General features: G+C 39.4%; 1 protein-coding gene and 1 long non-coding RNA gene across 4 annotated transcripts in view; one reads left to right on the forward strand and one right to left on the reverse strand.

The window, feature by feature from the left end:
• Window positions 1-20763, reverse strand: part of LOC124301176 (disintegrin and metalloproteinase domain-containing protein 10-like) — an 88163-nt gene that overhangs the window by 42221 nt on the left and 25179 nt on the right. For all 3 annotated transcript variants that reach the window (XM_046755932.1, XM_046755931.1, XM_046755933.1), the window contains exon 3: window positions 7370-7488. In XM_046755932.1, coding sequence (XP_046611888.1) covers window positions 7370-7488 — 119 coding nt within the window. The remainder of the gene's footprint in view (window positions 1-7369; window positions 7489-20763) is intronic.
• Window positions 1-20763, forward strand: part of LOC124301183 (uncharacterized) — a 52065-nt gene that overhangs the window by 5121 nt on the left and 26181 nt on the right. The gene's annotated exons all lie outside the window — the stretch shown is intronic.

The following is a 20763-nucleotide window of genomic DNA, read 5'->3' on the forward strand; positions in this document are numbered from 1 at the left end:
CTTTTTGAACAGGGGTTTGTGTGCCTATTTTTAGTCACCTCTGCGTCGAGATTCTTTCCGTCTTGTTACGCTTCGCAATTTGATTTCTCCAATTCGGTATTATTGACCGGTTTTTTCACGTCGTGTTGGAGTGGATGAAATTTAAAAAAAAACTAAATTCATTTCACGAGGTTGAAGGACTTTTGGTAGGAGAGAAAGTTACTTTGCAGCTTTGGGATTTTCTGGATTTTAGTGAACTGCGATTTTGAGGAAATGTTTTCACTTGTATTTTGGAATTTCAAGTTATAGTTGAGATACGAATTTACGACGAGGATCGTCCGTCGTTGATTGGATTCGGTATTTATTGTTAAAAACTTTTAATGAAGTATAAAGTATTTCAACTTTTAGGTTTAAATCAAGATTGTTGAAACTGATCGAGTTCACTCAGGATTTATATGTATTTGGGTGGTTATTGTTTGGGATTTCAAAAAAATTCTGATTCGTTCGTCCCTCAGACTTTAACTTCATTTATATGAGAAAAAATCTGTGCGCGACTAAATTTTTTCCCATTTAAATATATCAGACTTGCAGATATTTTGAATAACATCCCGGATAATAATACACCAAGAACCGTAAATCACTCAAATATTGTCACATCACCCAAAAAATTATGTCGAACGAGACTAAATCGTGATATACCTCGAAAATGATGAAACATCCAATAAACTTCCGGTTATTTTTAGAGGCTTACACAGGGTATTGTTCCAGAGACGTGCAAAGTCCTAGATTTTTTTACCGCCCAGATCGTTATAATATAAAATGGAAACTGGCAGCATCGTAAAAATTCATGGTATTTAAATGACAAAAAAAAAAAAAAAAAAATCAAGTCTTCAAGGACATCCCTTACCATTACGATAAACAGGTGATCTGTCGGAGATTTTCTTACCCCATAATCGGATCCAATTTGAGGGAATGGAAGCATGAAAATTTTTCCAAATCCCAAATAATGACCTAGCTTGAATTTAGTTTTGAAAGTTTCTTTGTTTAAAAAATTTGAAGTTCTTCGTACCGAAGCACGTCGAGCACTCTTCGATGAAGTTCCTCTTCTCTTTTAAACTTCCCCACTAGAGTATAGACCGTATAACAACCAGAGGCTGTAACTGAACTTCACACGATACGCATGCATGCATGGATGTGTGCATTGGCATATGAAACCGATAATGTGCTCCGCGTAGCGAGTATAATCCGATTACGACCACATTGGTGCATATCTGTATCATGAAGCATTTCAATAAGCTCGGTTAGTTATATTCGTTTGCGGTTCGCTTTGCCTACAGGCCTGAGGTATAAAGTGGAGATTTAAGAGAAGGAGGAGCCGGAGTAATTAAATGACAATAATACGTCAGAAGCCAGTCGAGAACTCTCCTCCTCCTAATGACAATTCCAATTCATCCTTTACATCGGGCTACTGCTCTACTTCGTCTCTACTATCATCTCTCGTATTTACTGCACCGAGTGAAATTTTTAGTTCCGGTTACCGCTCGGTCCTTGACTATTTTCATTATTTACCACAATCGACAAAATATACATCTAGGTACAAAATGATGATTAGTTTTTTGGCTGTTACCGGAAAGTCTAGTATCCGTTACTATTTTTCTATTTAATTTTTCTAGTTACCGTAACAAATGCAATTTCTCTCAGTGTGGCAGTCAATGTGTCGAACAAGCGAGTCCGAGAAGTGAAAAATCGGGACAAGTTACATCGGAAGATGCGAGATCCTTTCGTAGTCCAAACTTGGATCGGGATAATTCTTATCTAGGATATAATCGATCCTGTTTAAGTTGACGATAGTTGACTTTTCCCTCGGTAGCTAGACAGTCCTAGAATTTGGCGTCGAATCTCCCTTCCCTCTCTATTTTCTAACCCGAAAGAATCCTTTTTCCGGAAAGCGTGTTCTGGCCCAGGGGACTCGACGGCTAGGAGCCAGAATCGAACTGTAAAGGCCAAGTACAAAAGACAGCATTCAACATTCAGAGTTGAACGCCGAGTCGCCCCCTCGATTCCGGCTCTATTATAGACGACGGCCGCCTTGCAATTTCAGCCATTCTTGATCTGCATATCTCTAAATGGAATCGTCCTTTTCCTATTCCCATCTCTCGCCCTTTATCTTCACCTCTCTCTCTCTTTCTTTCCTCTTCACTCCTTCCCTTTCAACGGCGTTCATTACCATCTCATTATCCCCCACATCGCGGGCTGTTTCTCAACACCGAGGTCCTTTGTGCGGTTAAAAATCAAATATCCGCTCAGGGACGCGGAACTGTGAAGTGCGAAAATGTTATCTCACCCACTCTCCGTCCCTCAATCACCCCCCTTTAATGTTTTATTGTTTGTTTTTTCTTCGTGTTTTTCGTTTTTTTTTTAAATTCATTAGACTCGATCGTGAAATTTTACCTTTGACGAGTTGACGAGAGTTTCACTAAATTTACAGGGACTTTGTTCCACGTTAGAGATGTACCGCAACGAACTTCGAAAGCTTTAAGAATTTCACTAACTTTGAAACAAGACTTTGGGGGAGTCGAGGGAATTCGAAATCGTTTCGAACACCATCGATGACTCGACGAGCTTTCGTAAAATTTGACAAATTTTTACGCGCTATATAAATCACCAAGTTGGAAAGCTTCCGCGAGACATCAACGGTTTCACAGGATTTCGAAATCAGAAGACTTTAAGCTGTCCTGCACCGACTTCAATACCGTTTCGAAGAGCTTTGGAAACGTGACCTGTGCCTTCGTAAAATATCTCGACGATACTTGGCTTTACCGAAGACACGACGAATTCGATAACCTTTCGCGAGAATCCTTGGATTCTATTGACTTTGAAAATCCTTGTGAACTAAAAAAGTCGAATTGTATTAATTCCTATTGAAAATTATCTTTAAACTCATCTCATCTTTGTCCCATCCCCGTTACGCTTTTCCGTTACAGACTATGTTAGGTATATGTCTGAAAACGAACGAATGGAAATGTCACACCGTCGACGTTACAACGTATTAAAAAAAAAAGAAAAGAAGAAGGCTAATGTCGCAGGGTTGCTCTTTCGCGTGATTTTGAAAAAGTAGGAAGAAAAAACAAACAAAAGAAAAAGAAGAAAAAAAAAAAAAAAGTAACTGGAAAGAAAGAGTCTTCTTGTTGCGGTTAGCCCGCGAGCCCCTCTCAAAGGTATCTGATTAGCGTTCATCCCGGGTTATTTCAGGACCCTCATCCCAAGGATCATGCCAAGCCTCGAGCCAGCCGGAGGGTTATGAATGTCGAGGTGGGCCGAGATGGCTAGGATCCAGGACTCGATTCCTGTCCCCGCCTCTCTCGACGGCTGCTGCTGCTAAACGCGTAATCGTCGGCTCGGCGTGTCCGTGAATAATTTCTCCGCCATCCGGGGGTTTTCCTTGCAAAAAAGAAGTAAAAAAAAAAAATAAAAGATTATCGCTTCCGGGTTTACCGGCACGAAATTCAAGAGCAAACCCGTCTGAGACCCGAGGAGAGGAGATCCTCGAGCAAATATTGGATTGTAGGTATAGAATTACTGCTGCCCCTTTTGCCCTCGACCCCCCCCCCCCCCCCCCTCGCCCCCCCCCCCCCTGTTATCCTCTCGCCCAAGGACGAGAAGGACGAGTAGGATCTCTGCCGCCTAGTCGTGAGACGATATAATCGAGAAACAACTGACCACTTCGAAGCGTAACGATGAGAGGATGTCCATGTATCAGGCGGGGGTTGGGGGGGGGGGGGGGAGGGGGTGAAATCGAGAAGAGGAAACGAAAGCGACAAAGATATTTGCCGTATACCTACGTCGAGATGTCCGCGAATCCGGGAAAATAACGAAAATGATATTTCTTATTTTATACCTTCTATAACGGATCGGTTTTCCCGTCTTTTGATGGTTATCGAACAGCGAGGAATTCCTTTTTTGCCTGCACCGAACACCCGGTACAATTGGTACTTACACACTCGGGATTCCCGCTGAGAAACCGTAATCGCGTATCGTCGATCCTTGAAATTGCCTCAAATTCGCGATACGTTTGTCCGTTGTTTTGTTTTATTTTTTTTTCTCTCTCCTTATTTTTCCTTCCCTACTTTACGAACAATTTTCAATTTAGCCTTTCCTCTGTACTACTATCGGAACGATGTTTTCATTTTTACCTTTCTAATATTTGAAACAGGTTTTTCGGTACGAAAGATCCTTTTTTTTTTTTTTTTGATACTGAACTTTGATACTGAATTGAGAAAAAACGATCAGACCTATGTTTTATCTTTTCGTTATCATCCGGATAAATATTTGTACGGATAAATTTTTTTTCACTTTACAAATACACGCTTCATCGTTAAATATATTTCTCAAAAATTTTCCACGGACAGAATTCACAAGCAATTCATATACCGGATAATTTTGCTTTCTTTAAAAATCTGATTACCGTCGGTTCTTTTTACTCGGTTTCTTATATTCGTTTCCTTATATCTTTCATATCATTCCTCCTTTATTTTTCTTCACCTCGTATAGTTTGACCCAGGCCATCACCGCCATCGGGCAGGCTTTTAAAGCAACAAAACTTGGTTCTTGTTTTATTTTTTTACATTTATCCCTCATATTTTCTTCTTCGTTTTCTTCCCGGTTGATAATTGGCACGCCGTGCTAATTAAGCAATAAAGCTTCCTACTTTTCAAGCTATACTCATCTCTCTCTCTCTCTCTCTCTCTCTCTCTCTCTCTCTTTCTTTCATTCTTTCTTTCTCGCTGTCTCTTCCTCGAAACTTTAAACCCGACCTCCTCTTTTCTTTAACTCCTCCTTGTTTCCTCACAACTTATTTTTAGGTTTTACTTTTATTTCCGTTTGCTCCCTTCCTTTACTTTTTTCCCTCCTTCTCCCTCTCTCTCACTCTTTCTCTTCTCCTTTCTTCTTCTTTAGTTTCCCCGCGTTGCACCCGTTGGGCTCATTAGAGTCCCGCCGGAACGGCTTAGCGCTTTCTTTGTTCAATAAATTGTATGGTTTTCAAATTACCTTTCCCCTCCTGCCTCGCTCAATTCTCACCCCCTAGAAATGCCGGAGGCTCTTGTTTTCAGTGGTATCGAAATCCACCATCCCAATTACTCTGTCTTTCACATTTGTTCGTAAGCATCGTTTCCTTTTTCGTTTTTTTTTCAAAACTCATCTATTTAACATACATTCCTCCTATATCCTCGAGATCACGTTATCACCGATTAAAAAATTTCCCGCAGAGTTGAAGAGAAGGGAAATTTTTTGTACGAAAAGCCTCTCAGCGGGGAAAAAGTATTTCAGATTACGAGCAAAAAATGGAAAAAAAAAAAAAAGAAGGAAAAAATGGAACAACACACAGCGAGCAAATGAAAAATGCACAGTCGCTTGTATCCGAGGAACGTTTACCTTTAAGGGAAGAGATTATCTCACGCCTCGTTCACCTCTAAACCGAGAGGGGTCACATTACGTCGCTTTGGGGTCGATCTTAAAAAAAATAAAAAAAATAAAAAAATAACACAACCCTAAAGCCGGTTTTTCCTGCCCCACTTCGTCGTGCGGTAACCGCGGCAAGGAGGAAGTGTAAATATGTAAACTTGTCACCCAAAGCCTCAAAAACCGCTTTGCCTGCCTAATTTCCCGACTGACATCGTGCTCACGGTACAAGTCTTATGCCTAAATCATCCTTCGCTTGAAGTTTGGAAAATAATTTCTTTTACACCAGCTGCAGGAATTCGAAATTCAACCGAGTAATGTTGTCTCATTTCCACCGAGTTTCGAAGAGCGGCTCAAATTCCCTGAATTTTTAACCCGCCAGCACTACCCGTCGAGCTTTTTACTTTTATTTTCCTCCCCTTCATCCCCCCCCCCTCTTTCATTTTACGAGGCGTCAAAGTTTTATTACACTCTATATATTTCTGGTTACCGGGTGAACGAGCTTATGAGTCTAACCGGCATAAAGTCAGGGGATATATAACTATTCCTACACCCTTGCCTGCAATCGTAGGTATATATACATATACATATATATATATATAATATTCCATTCTCACACCCAGCCGTTATTCTCACGGAATCTTCACCGTCCAACCGGTTGTCCAAACTTCCGGCTAGAGACGCCGATAAGCTTCTTAGTACTTGACGAAAAAAATATTTCATCTTATTCCGCGGGGATTTTGGGGCGGTGATAATAACATTCTGTGCCGATTGGTCCGAAACTCGATCTTATACTTTATAGTGACAATGAATCGTGAGACTATTTTGAAAGAAATTGAAGCAGACTTGTGTAGTTTTGTCGATATTTGTAGGGATTTTTTTTTTTGTTTCTTTTTTTCTCTTACAGTAAAGTCACAAGACTTTAGGGTAAACTTGCCGCATTGAATTATAGTAATTTCAAGTCGATGGTTTTAGTAATTTTGATAAAATTCAACTCACAAAATGACTAGAATTGGTGCCTCAATTTGAAGTTCAATACCTTTCAAATATTTCTTTAAATCAATTCAAATCCACGGATTTAATTTATTTAACGCGAATCGAAGGTTTCCACATAATTAAATTCGAACAAATTTAAAGGACTTTTGCAACCGAATCGTATACTTGATTTCGGTTGTAATTAAGATCCTCTGGCTCGAATGATCAGTACCAAAAAGTATAAGAGTATAGGCGGATCATCGGAGCACATGTATCAATGCCAACCGAGAGCCGAAAGATTTCCAAAGTTCGCGGTGTAATATATAACTGAAACGTGTGCCGAAAGGATTATGGAAAAAAAAAAAGTTATTCGAAGAAAAGTTGGCGGCATTTTTTCTTACCGTCCCCTAAAGGATTTAAAGAAGGGGCATAAAACCGCTGAAAATGAATGATACAAGCTCGAGAGAAAGATTTCTCGGGGTGTGTTACAGATGCTCCTTTAACCCTCCCACCGTCCCTAAGGTTCCACGTGTGTGCGCATGCACGTGGGTGCAAGCGAGGTAGCTGAGGGTTGGCTATAGACGTGAAAAAGACAGTGAAAGCCGCAGGAGGTAAGGGAACGATAATAAAAAATCAATACCGACGGAAATAACCATTCGAACAAGTGTAGGTATATATACCAGCGACGGTGGCAGAGGGCAGAGGGCAAAGGGCAGAGGGTGAAGGGGAGGGTCGAGAGGGTGGTTTTCACGTATTCATAACTTTGCCAGGTTCAAATATCGTCTTCTTCGTCTCACGCTGCGCCACCGTTTCTCCTCCTCCTCCTCCTCCTCCTCCTCTCACATCTTTTCAACCCCTTTCAACCTCAAAATACCGGAACAATTTTAGTCCGACGTTTTTAGCCGCACGTATGTATGATTGTACCAAGAATCGCATTTGCTACTACAGCTCTCACCTATAATACTACCGATGTATGCTCGGTTTGTGTCGAAGGGAATCGCGCCCTTCGAACTCTCGAATACCGCGTCTTCGGCGAACAAATTTCCGTCCCGCACCAGCTTGATGGTCCAGCTCCTGAAATCAGACAAAATGAAGACGTTAGAGATAAATCGGAATCCGAAAATCATTCGAGCCAATTTCAACAACGGTCAAAGTCTGGAACTCTTAAGCGGCATTCGGTGATTTTTTTTTTTTTTTTTTTTTATTCGACTCAAAGACTTGGTTTCCGGTTATAGAATTAACATTCGAAGAGTCAAGGTCTGCTCGAAACAGTCTCTCCATCTTTAGTTTCTGCGAGATGTCTTTTCGTCAATATTTCATTACCCTACCTTACGATGACCTCAAAACCATTGAACACGATGTAATTGATCGATGATGAATAGCCGTGGATCCGGCCGTCGTGAATAGAAGAAAAAGGGAACGAAGAGGGTGGGGAGGAAAAAGTTGTCGTAGCTTATCTGCGTCCTAGATTCGGACGTTTCAACGTCGATGTAAAAAAAGGACTCCACCCTCCTCCTCTTTTACCTTCCACGATCCTAATTACCTTGTACCTATATACGCGACCCGCGTGTTGTGAATAAAAAAAAATAAATAAAAAAAAAAACCGGCGTTTACGACTGCGCGACGTATAACCAGCTCCGGTTTATCTCCGCGTGTTTATCTTTCACCCTGTGAAAGAGGAACGGGATGGCATGGAAAGTAACGGTGGGGTAGTGAATTTTCTAGTGATAGATCGCTACGTTGGACAGCCGAGTTTGCAACCCTGCAGTATCGACTCTGTACTATAATCCGGACCCGCAAATGGACTTGGCAATCCTTTTGTACTCTCTTCTCACGCGAGTCGTGTAAGGTGCTACTCCGAAACTTACCGCCCTGATTTTACCGCGATCAAATCTTCACGAAGGTCTTTTAATGCAGGCTGCTTTCACGTTATAAGTAGCAATACAAGGCCGGCTCCGAATACCGTTTCCTGTGCCCACATTTCCAAGATCCAGATATTTTTTTCTACAACGTTCTAGAAAAACGTTTTGTACCTCGGGAGTGTCGGTAAAATGCCGGTACAGGAATCTGTATCCAGAACCGGTCTTGCATTGTTCTAGAACGTTCTAGAAGAACGCTTGTGTCTCCTGAGTGTCGGTAAAATGTCGGTACAGGAATCTGTAACTAGAACGGGCCTTGTATTGATGTTATTACAAATATGACTTTACCAGCTCATTGGTTGTTCCTCCGGCTTTCTTTCCCAAGCTTTTCCTTCTTATCTTCTTTCGATCAATTTATGGAGAATCAGTCTTAGAGGCAGTCGGTTTTAACGGAGAAATGTGTGTAAGCACTGCGCCCTGAGGGATTGTAATAAGGAGACTGGTGAAATGAAAATGGCTTTCGCGAGTTGGGCACGTGCCGGGTTTATAGTTGCGCTGGTAAAGCTCGCGAGCTTATGCAAAGCTCGGCAAGTTCCGTTACCCCCTCCGCATCCACAGTTCGCATCAAGCTCCTACTCCTCGGAGAGAAGATCACCCCAACCTTGTTTCGCTCTTGTGTATTAGGTCACCGTGAATGTAACTCTCTTCAACCCTGCATGATCACGGAGCTCCGCGAGCGTGTATTTAAAGTACATTACCTCATGCTCTGTATACAATGTAGGTAGGTACCTTCGTACTAAGTTGAAGATCACGGTCACAGTTGTTCGGCAAATAAGGGTTCTTACACGCGTGCGGAATTTCCGAGGTCCTGCGTAATAACGGAACGAAAATCACGTATACGAAAGTCGAGGTAGAAGGAAAATTTATGCGATGGTTAATAATAACGCGGCTTTTGAATCACTATTCCGTATATATTTTAGTTTTTTTTTTTTATTTTTTTCCCCCGTTCCCACCATTTGTCATATTATCGTAACGGAATTTTCGTGCGACTTTGCTGGTGAAAAAAGTCAAGGGATGAACGTGGAGGGCGTTGAAAATACCATGAAATATTATCAGTTTCACGAGACTTGTTTAAATCGATTGTATCGTTGGAAGTCTAATGAGGCTTAAAAAAATTTTGCTTCTCTTTTTTCAGGGGGGTATGTGAAATTTTAGAAAGTTATTTAAAAAAGTAAAATATTCAAATTCTCTTGCTCGATATCACGACAAAATCCCGTAAAATCAAAACGAGTATTAAAAAAATATTATAAAATCTGCAATGACTTACGAAGCTTGTAACATTTTCGCAAAACGTGTACAAAAAAATTTTTAGATTATGTACGTAATATTTCGTGCAGCAAATCTTGTACATAAAACTTTGCAAGAAAATATTTCGCAACATAATTTTTTTATAAATTTGACGAAATCCTGAGGAAAATGGGTATCAAACTCTTGATAATATGGTGAAAAATTCTCGTTACACGACGAAATCCCTCGTGAAAAGAAGGGCGAAAAGTGTATAAAAAAAAAAAAAAAAAATCATGTATCCGATAATCGACGTTTGACAAGGGATCTCGTCATACAAGAGCGACCACCCTCGATAGGGTTATAAGTATATCCCGGTATATCCCTAGTTTTTTTTTTTTTATGAAATACTCGGTATAACGCGGGCAAGAGAAGAAGACGGATAGCCTGGTTTTCAAAAGAGGCTTTTGATGTTTCGCCCTTTAGGAACACGCGTTACAACATTTATTATGTATAAACGCGACGAATGAGGAAACTGTTTCGCTTTTCGTTCCAAAATTTTTCTCCAGCCCTTTTTTTTTTTTTTATTCTGCCCAACCGCAGTTATTTACCTGGCAGCTCGAACCGAAGCGGAAAATAAAAGCACGAAAGAGATGTGAAGAAAAAAAAAAAATTAAATGGATAAATGAAAAAAAAAAAAAGAACACCGAACGTGAACGAGGGACACGTGGCCTAGGGGTATAAAGGCATAAGACGTTGAAAAATCGAAACGAATATTTTTCTCCGTCGCCCTCGGTCTTATACTACACTGCGTCAAGCCTAAATTCAAACACGTCAAGTACGATTCTTTGCAATAAATTAGGATGAACGTATAGCCACTGTTTTTCAACGTCTCTGATTCACGACGTACCGATCTCGCAATTCGACATTCTCAACTCCGCTCACACGCTATCGCAAAATGTGACTTTTGAAATGGGTGAAAGGTACTCGAGAAGGTTTAATATACGTTGGTATGGAAAGAAACAGCAGGGTTAGAATATTTAATTTTTAGAAATGGTAGGATCTATTTTTTTTTATTAGAATTTTACAATGTAGGGCATCGAAAATTTAGAAAGTCGAATTGAAGAAAAACGATGTATAGAATCGTCGGAATTTCTACGTTTTGACGATTCGATGATTCTGTGTTTTGACTTGACAGTAGCAATGCAAGGTGTCGGTTCTGGATACAGATTCCTGTACCGACATTTTACCGACACTCGAAATGTCGGTATAAATATCCGTATCCGTAACAAGCCTTGTATTTACTACTCTTGATAAATCTTTATTCATTCTTACAATTCTAAAATTTAGACTTTTCACCGTTTGAAATATTGCGAAACTAATTTAATGGCGTCTTGGAAACTTCGTTATTATTAACCATGTATCTTCTGATCATTCCGAAATTTTAACCGCCATGAAAAACATCTAATCACAAACAGGTTATTTTTCTCTCCGTTTTATCACATAATCTCAAAACAATCTCAATTTTTTTTTTTTTTTTTTTCCTATTCAGTATCAAACTTTTCTCGAACACTTTATCGGATGGAATTTAACGAAGTATATTTTTGCTGGGAGGAAATTTGTTATTTTTATCTTTGCGCGATCAATTTCTTTCGGTTTCCGACACGCGTGATTAAAATCATTCGAATGAAGTCTAAATCCAAAATCCAGGGATCAGCCTCGGGGTCAACTCAGCACTGACGACGCTCATTAACACCACCCACCCTGTTGAAATTGCTGACCAAATGCTGGGTCAGCAGACCATTCTGCAAACTACAGGCGGTTCGAGCTTGTTCGACACGACGATTTGACATTTTTCTAGTGACACAGCCGTTACATATATATATATATATATTCCATTCCACCGTCGATATATCAGGCGCCAATGAAAGAAATGAATTTTTAAGGAAAAAAGTATACAAATGGTACTTAATAACGACCAAAAATCCTTATATTTTTTTTTCTTCAAGTACATATTCGATCTTAACAATATTATATTACACCAAAATTCTAGCCTGTCCGGAAAATGTTTTGAAATATTATACCTCTCGATGTGACTAGAGTTGTATCGATAAATTTTTGTCTAAACATGTTTCAAAAAAAAAAAAAAATGTTTCGACGTGGTTAAAAAACAAAAAAAAAAACGAATTTAGGAACCGCGCGTCGCAAGGTTAAATTTGTTAGCAGCGTCGTCGGTAAGTTGTTTTCGCACAATTCTTGAATGAGAGGATTTGCAGCTCGTATTTCGACTGCGAAGAAAGTAAAGCTTCGCGTTAAAAGGGTGTAGAGAAGCTTCAAAGGACGATGAGAAAAGGGAGAAAGGAAGGAAGGAAGGAAGGAAGGAAGGATAGAGGAGAGAAGGCAAAGGGAATAAAGGAGGAGAGCAGAGTTAAGCGGGATTACCGTTTAACATCAAATTTTCGGTTCGCAAAACACCGTTGCGCCGAAGTAATCTTAAGCAGGTATGATTATAATGGCAGCCGCCTTTGCTTCTGCTTCTGCTTCTGTTTCTGCTTCTGCAGCCAACTCGTGGTGAAGCCGGATTAGACGATAATCCTTCGCCTAATGTTTACTAATGTTAATACGGATTAAACATACGCGTCGGAAACACCTGCCGCGCGCGTGTGTGTATCATGTGTTAAAAAAATCATTATACGGATCCGTGCATCGTTGAATACAACCATTCTCGGGGATGATTAATCACTCCTTAACTTAATCCTCGTGTAGGCTATATATGTGTGTGTGTGTGTGTGTGTGGACGATCCCTCTTACTCGGGTAACTCAAAATTAGAGGTTTTGAAATTTATCCGGAATTTCTGGTACCGTGCAAGAAATTCGTGCCAACATAAACGTTTTATTTATTTATTTTTTTTTTTTTTTTATGAGTCTCAGATTCAATCGTACGAATTTGAAAAAAATTTGCTTCGCACATCCGCATCGATCGTGATCTAAGAATTGTTGTTGTTTTTTTATTTCAGTCGTTTCTTCTTCATCGTTTGAAAATATTCTTCGTATCGTTTCGCAGCAAAGACCTTTGATTTTTTCATACTTGAAAGTCTCGGGCGATTCGTTGAGCCTGTTTCAAGGATGACCTCATCTATGATCTAGAATCTATCCCTGTCCTAAATACCGCCTAGCCACTGTGCCTGGAATTGCATAACTAGGTTTGAAAGCGGCAGCTGAAGAGAGACGCGATTGGTAAATCATGAGGTTTCTGGAGGGACCGTGAACTGGCTTATTGCCGGTAATCCTATTAACGGGACAAAGTATATATATATATATATATATATATATATATATATATATATATATATATATATACGTAGTCCTTTCCCGCCATTACAATACTGCGCTTAAACTCTGACGCACAGTTTCGTTATCGTTATAGATATATATATGTATGCCTAAAGTCCTAAGTCTTCGAGAGTGGTTGGTTATGGATTTTACATGCCGTATCGATCGATTTCAACCATTTTCATTTTTTTCATACTTCGTGCGAATTACAACGATTGTCAACCTCGTCTTCGTCGGCGTGGCAAAGCTTTCATCCTAACTCTGTAAGAAAATGTAAAGGCGTTAAGTGTAGAAGCGGGTTTTTTAAAATCTGAAATGGTAGCTCGCTGATAAGCGAAAATACTAGTTGCGATTTGTATAATGGGGAAAATCTTTTTATTCGACTGGTTAATTATTTGTTAATGTTGAGAGTGATTTCGATTTGAAAAAAAAACAAACAAGCAAACGACTCTCAAAAACTGTTTTCTTTTCCATAATGGGACAATTTTTTTTTCAATATTTTATACGATAAGGCAGGTATTTTTATTTCACTCATTATAATAACAACTTGGCAAGGGACGCAATCGTTTCAAACTTGAAAATTGATGAAATTTAAAAATCAAAAATTCCTACGAGGCTGAAGTTAGTGACGTTAACGTAACAATTTTTTAATGGCCTTCAAGGAGTTAATTCGTCAAAATATATGAATATGTCGTGTTTGTCATGGTTTAATAAATTTCAGACAATCCTAAACGTGCGAAGTAACGATTTTTCCCGTGCTAATCCTTATAAATTCTCTGACTCCCACTGATTATCCGATCAATATTCAAGAATAAAGCTTATCTATAACGGCTCAATCTAGCCGTTCACAATGAGCAAAAAAAAAAACATTGTTATATTTCCTAAATTTAACGATATATCTGGTAGATTATATATATTATAGAAATTTTTTAATTTTTCACACAGAAGAAATTTCCCAAGAACTGTAGGATTTAACGAGTCTAATTCAGAAGTAAAACAATTATGTGTATTCATGGTAAGTAAACTTGTGATGCTGTATCACTGCCAGTTGGACGAACGGGCAACCGTCTTTTCCTCTTTCTTTCATTTTCTCTCTCTCTCTCTCTCTCTCTCTCTCTCTCTCTCTCTCTCTCTCTCTCTCTCTCTCTCTCTCTCTCTTTCCTCTCGCGGGTCGAGCCGCCGAGCAGTGAACCTGAATTCAAGGGTGCTCCAGAATTTAGACCGGCGAATTTTCTGTAAGAAAAGTTCCGAGTGCCCCTCCTGGTCGAATCGATGTGGCTAATTGGCTTACGAAAACGATGGAAATTGAGAATTCTCCCCCCCTTCCTTTTCATTCTACAAAGGTTCGTTACATCAACCGTGATTTTCGTGATTTTGTGGCTTTTATAAACGGCGACTCATTCGCGGTCTGCGGTAATAATTTATTCGACAAATTAACGTTTCAAATTTATGCATTATCAAATATTTTCGTCGACAATCAATTCGCAGCGATCTCGCCATTTTTTTTTTTTTCTTACTCCAACTCGCTTTATAAAAACTCGAGGGAATTTATTCCGAGGATTAAACGCCGGCTTCTATCACCCTTCAAGTCTGCAGACAGCTTCTAATCGAATTTTATACATTTATTGGCCTCGAGTCGTAGTCATCCTCCAGCTGCTATTGCGCAACTGGTGTTCTCATTTCGTTACACCCGGAGGGATGAAATTAAATTGAAATATATGTCGCAGGTTCACCTTAACGCTCCGGTGATATAAATAATCGAAAACAACTTGTTGGAAAAAGTTGTTCTTATTTAACACCGGTAGTTTCAAATTCAACGTCATAAAATCGGTGCCAGCTAGTTTTTAAAAATATAATACAAAACGACAGTACAGGTATATATGTATAACAACAAGAGTTTTAACAAAATTTGCAACTCCATGCGTAAGTATTAGATTTAGAAAAATTTTACAAGAGATCTTTTTTACAGAGCATTAAATTTTCTCCAGAATAGTTGGGGGAAATTTTTATTTTTTTTCTTAATTTGTTTCATTAGAAACAGTTTTCAAGTAGTTGAACGTTTTCTTGAAAAATTTTCAAACACGTGCATTTTTCTGTTATACAAAAATTCGACTGCTTGGCGGGTCGTGTTATAGTTATCGGAAAAATTCGGGGAAATAGCCAGATTTTTGTCCACATGTACGTTGATTACTTTTGGGGGGGATGAGTGAGAAGAAATTCCGACATGACCAAAATGAGAACCACCCTAATGTAATATATATATATGTATATGGATAGAATCTAGATGTATAATAATAGCCTCGACTGCGGCTAACGAGCGGGGAATTTAAGAGTCTGAGGAGTATAAAGTTGACGATAAAACGTTACGATGTTGCAGGATGCTGTTTGGAGGATGGTTATAAGGGGGGGTGGAAGAGGAGAGGGATGGGAATTCGCAACGCTAATGTTGCCCGTAATTAGCGTGCTCGCATTTATACCCCGCAGCTCCTCTCGACCATTTAATTTACATCTCGTACCGTTACAAATTGGTAAATAAAATTTTTTTAAATTATGTACAACCCGAAGATGAAAGGGGGAATCGAGAGGAACTCGGAGTGTAGATAATTTCCAAGGGAAACCTTGCTCTCGAAAATGGAACGATTTTAAAATCAGTGGAAACAAAATCGGGCGATGGAATGATAACGTGTGTATTAAGAACAATCACTTTTTTTTTTTTTTTTTTTGTGAAATAAAAAATTAACGCGAAATTTTCCGATGGTTTTTCTAGCCTCTTTTAATTCAAACGATTGATTTTAGCCAGCGATGATAACGGTCCCGGTTTTATACCGCTTATATTGTACATTATATACACGCGTACGTAATGTAATCTTTGATCGTAGAACCATTTCCGATAAAGCAATAGCCACACGTGACCCGAATGCAAGTTTTGCCATTATTGCGTTGACTGTGAATATTACCGTAATTATAACCGTAGTGGTAACGAGCTAGATTTGTAGTTGGATCCTGTAATCGAACAGACCAATCGGCAATGCCTGAAATCATATTAAGGAGACCCAAGTGTGTGATAATTTTGGCTAAGGGTGAAGGGAGGTACATCTTGGATGGTCTGAAATCGTACCTACTTTTATTTTGGGATTTTAGGAATTTCTTTTTTTTTTTTTTTCAAAGAAAATGAAAACACTTGGAGCAATTTGAAATTTTGACCCATACTTTAAAATTTACGAGCCTCGTGGCTAGATTTTTTTTAATTAGAAACCGAAAATTTATTGGTCAATCAATTTTTTTTAACATTTGGGCTACGAGTTCAGAACTAAAAATGTGTTCTTGACTCAAAAAAAAAAAATTGTTCAATCTATTACAAGTTTGACAGCGATGACTGTAAATAACAAAGTCCTAAAACTCAAATTACTCTAAATGTTTTCATTTTCTTTTTAAAAAAAATTCTAATAATAGGTACGATTTTGGCGCGTCCCAGCTGCACTCCCGTTAAAGTTAACTCGACGATGAATTTGTAAAATAAACTTATACGCGGTAATTTGATGAAGCTGTTCCGGTTACCCGATGATGATAAAATCCGATTTTCGTACCAAAGGCAAATTATAGCTTCCCTGATTTTCTTCAATTTTTTTAACCGAACTTTTACCCTCATTTAGTAAAAGATAATTTTTATCTCGTCGAATGTCTACCTAATTGAAAAAATTAGTGAAATACTTTCAACCCGTCGGGAATATCTGCGTAATAAAGTCTCATAATATTATAGTTATATATCAGTCATCAATCACGTCGAAGGCTCCGCGTCCCTGACCCTTTCATAAGCGTAACCTGTAATAGAGGCAAAGCTTCCTTGGAATGTCTTCGCTATTGCTAATCACGCCGGAAGACCCTCTCGCTGTTTACTTTGCACTTGTGCACACACAAATCAGGAACGCTCAAACGCTGGATGAGCGTGAAAACACGATGTTAAATTCAACGTCACTTGCGGATTTCTCAGCTGCATTCACGGCCCGCAGAATTATTCCGTTCGTTGCAGGTTTATTTTTGCTACGGTAAAACCTCAGTTGTATTTTTCGCACTTGTACGTTTTTCTCGTTTATACGTTGAATCTTCTCGGTTCTGGAAATTTCCGTCTACAAACGGTGTGAAAATATTTAAATCGCACGTTTCTCGTTTGCCAAGTTTTCCGCACTCGTACGCCACGCGTTCGGTCCCCTGGAGCTGTTGTCCGTTCGGTCGTACGTCGTTGCTGCTGATTCTTTAGTCGAATCTTTCGATCGGACCTTTGACTCGCCTGCCGCTGGTTAGCACGCGCCTTTCGACGTTTCGTGTAATTTTCCGCCGACGGAAGGCGCGGCTCGACTTTCGCGCCCATTGCTATCCCAAACACGTTCAGGCAAGTTCGGGTCAGCGCCTCGTCTACGGAAAGATGATCTTTGCTTACCGTCACTGGATTAACCTTAACCCTTCGGGAACAAACCTATTTTTTAGATCACGGAGAACACTCCGGGTCAAAAGGACCATGTCCCACGTTTGAAATGTTGCCGTTTCGAATGTACGAGTGCGATCTACCTGAAAATATTCAGGAGTACACTTTCGCTGTCGTGGAATACGATGGTGTAGTTTGGAAGTATGAGTATAAGTCATGATTATAAAAAAGAAACAAGTGTAAATAGAGAATTTTTTGAATAATTGCCGCTTCGGAAGTAAAAGGTACGGGCCAGAATGCCCCGGTATGTTCTCGAAGGGTTAACCTAGCGCGTGCTGATGTGAAATTCTCTAAGTAATGATAATAGTTAAGTTCGTTACGGGTGAATGAAATGACAAGATGATGCCTGTAACACCACTGAAAATTATGAATTTTTCACTTTCCCATCACGAAGGTTTGGAATATTTAGATATTTCACATTGACGTTATTCTCACTTGTACGTAAATATTGCCACGTCCCTTGAAAAGCGTATAACTGAAGTTTCACTGTATTCAATTTTCTTCCATGCCGATTACTTTGAATTTAACCCCGATGCAATTTTCAAAGTGCTCGGTGTTAACTAATCGAAATTTTCACCAAGAAAATACTTCATTTACTCGTTTCAAAAACAATATTTCTTTCACTCTTGAATCGGTCTATCATATCAACGCCACTTACGTGTATTTTCTTACTCGGTAAACATTTGCAAGCAATGAAACGAAGAAGATCGCATAAAGCAACGTGAGATGGTAAAATGGAAAATGCGTACGTCGAGCTATTCATACGACCGACTCGAGACGCCCGAAATATGCTGAAATCTAAAAGCTCCTACATCGACTACCAGAAGTTTCATTCAGTCCTGTCGATTCCAGTCCCTGAACTTTAATGGAGTTGAATAACTAATTTGCAACAAATATTGCAGATATTAGCTGACACACGAAATTCATGATCAAACCTTTCAAATTTTCTTCCGACTTACACGTGCTGTCAGACACAGTGTATAACTTTCAAATTTTCGTCGTGATCGCATTGAACATGATTTTACGAGGTTGTATTTTCTTTATCGATCAACATTCCGTCCAACTTTGAACTTGACACGAAATATGCTATGACGTAGCACTACATTATAGAATTATCCATAGTATGGTGATAATATCCAACAGAAAATATCATCAGACATTTGGCTATGAAATCACGGCTATATTGGATGAACTTAAAAACATGCTTCTCCTTATTAAGAATCCATCCGGGACCGTGATTATCATTATCATTCCTGTTGTACCGGCATCATGGGAGTTGATAATTAGCGAGTGGGTCGGGGTTATATTCAATAACACGTTTCTTTTGAACGCCTCGAAAACACTTGTGATCATGAACCGTTTGACTGCACGTCTCTACGCAGAATCAAAGTACCGTGTGACTCATTTCGCGGGTCGTCCTGGGTGAAGGTCGTCAACACCGTGCAAGGACACGTGAAACCGAGTCATTGGAATAGATTATATCTATGGAACATTACTCAGCTTGGGTTCCTGGTTGAACGAGTGGATTGCGGATATTTTCTGATGCTAAAACTTTGCGGAAGCGTAAAAAAATTGAAAACAATGTTCGGACAATCGGCACGAAAAACGACCTCACAAGGAGCGGAAATATAACGAGCGGAAATATAACGAGTAGCCTCTCATAACGAGAGGTCTGATAACACAATCGAAATGTCAAATCGTGATTATGAGAAGTAAGAAATAGTATTCAGACATTCGACACGTGAAACAGTCTCGTGGTGAGTGGAAATATGACGAGTGGCAATATAAGGAACGGAAATATAACGAGTGGACTCTCGTAACGAGCTGTGTCACGGTGTAACCAAAATGTAAAGTCGGAAAGGAAAAAAATTAAGAATAGCGTTCGGACAATCGGTACGAAAAACGGAATCATAGGGGGTGGAAATATAACGAGCGGAAATATAACGAGTGGCGTCGTGAGAAGCCGTATTGTAACAAGATCAGGCTTTGAACTGGCGAACGTCGCGAACTGAGACTATGTATTTAAACAATGAGTTTAAAAACAGTCTCATAATTAGGGAACCTGTAACGTGTGATGCGGTGTTGCAACGAGACAGCAATCCGAGTGATAATTAGAGTCGTGTCTGGGCAAAAGAACGGATACAAAAACGACGAAAAGCGGAGGGATACAGTTTGTCTATTGGTGACGAACAGGGAGACAATGTAGTACACATGCCTGTACATATACGAGGAATGGATGAAAGGGGCTGGATGTACTAGGGTTCTGCTTTACATTTTATTGCTTGTCTTGGATTCGCTTGATTTACATAAAGAGACGAACGACGACATCGCGTCGCGTCGTTGCCAACGAGAGAGGAGAAAACTCACTCTCTCTCTCTCTCTCTCTCTCTCTCTCGCTCGCACACACACACACACACACACTTTCTTTTTCCTCTCCGTTAATACGACGGGAACGGAAAGGGACGAGGGATGGTAACTCCGTGGAAAAGAATTTTCTATTCCGACGCCAGCATCGCGAGGAGAAGTTCTATTTGTCGCGTTACGTGCAAGTCGGCAATGAATTTACCTTCGATGGTGAGGGGAGAGGAGAGGGGGGGGAGGGGGAGGATCAAATAAAGTGGAATCTACATTTTACTGTCCGAGTCTTTCCGATCCGTACCCATCCCCGTCGTCCCTTTTCCCTTATACGCGAAGAAGTGAAGTCAAGAGGACCAAATAAACGAAACAAAGAAACTCGGGATTTAATTCACCCGAAGAAATGTCAAGTTAAATTCGACACGGTTCAGATTCGGATTTAATCTCGGTTGGAACTTTTTTTTTTTTTATTTTTTATTTATTTAGTTATTTTTTTTTTTTTTTTGTTGTGTTATTCTTGTTTTTATCCGTCAGATGTTGAATTTGAATCAAAATTCTCCGACAGCACTGACAGTGAGAGAAATTTTTAGTTCCGGTTACCGCTCAGTACTTGACTATTTTCATTTTTTTTACCACAATCGAAAAATATTGTTCTAGGTAGAAAATGAAAATTACTTTTCTAGCTGTTAACGAAAAGTCCAGTATCCGTTACTATTCTTTCTCATTACGATCGCTGTTACTAGATTTTCTTGCAACTGTTGCGAAAATTTAATGCTTGTGCAACGATAAATTGACGTTAAAGCCTTGTTTAACTAAAACAGTAGAGTAAACCTCAGAAACTAATCTTACGTTGGAATTACCAAAAAGGATCGACGATATTGGAAAATGGTTAAGCTTACCTCGTTTTTCCTAATTCCAACAATATTCAAACAGTTTTTTTTAACGATACCTGTTTTAAAGAGTTTTTCTAGTTACTGTAACAAATGAAATTTTTCACACTGAATGCTTCTTTGAACTTTGCCTTTTTTATTTTTA

Source organism: Neodiprion virginianus, chromosome 3 (assembly GCF_021901495.1).
Source record: "Neodiprion virginianus isolate iyNeoVirg1 chromosome 3, iyNeoVirg1.1, whole genome shotgun sequence".
Taxonomy (NCBI): domain Eukaryota; kingdom Metazoa; phylum Arthropoda; class Insecta; order Hymenoptera; family Diprionidae; genus Neodiprion; species Neodiprion virginianus.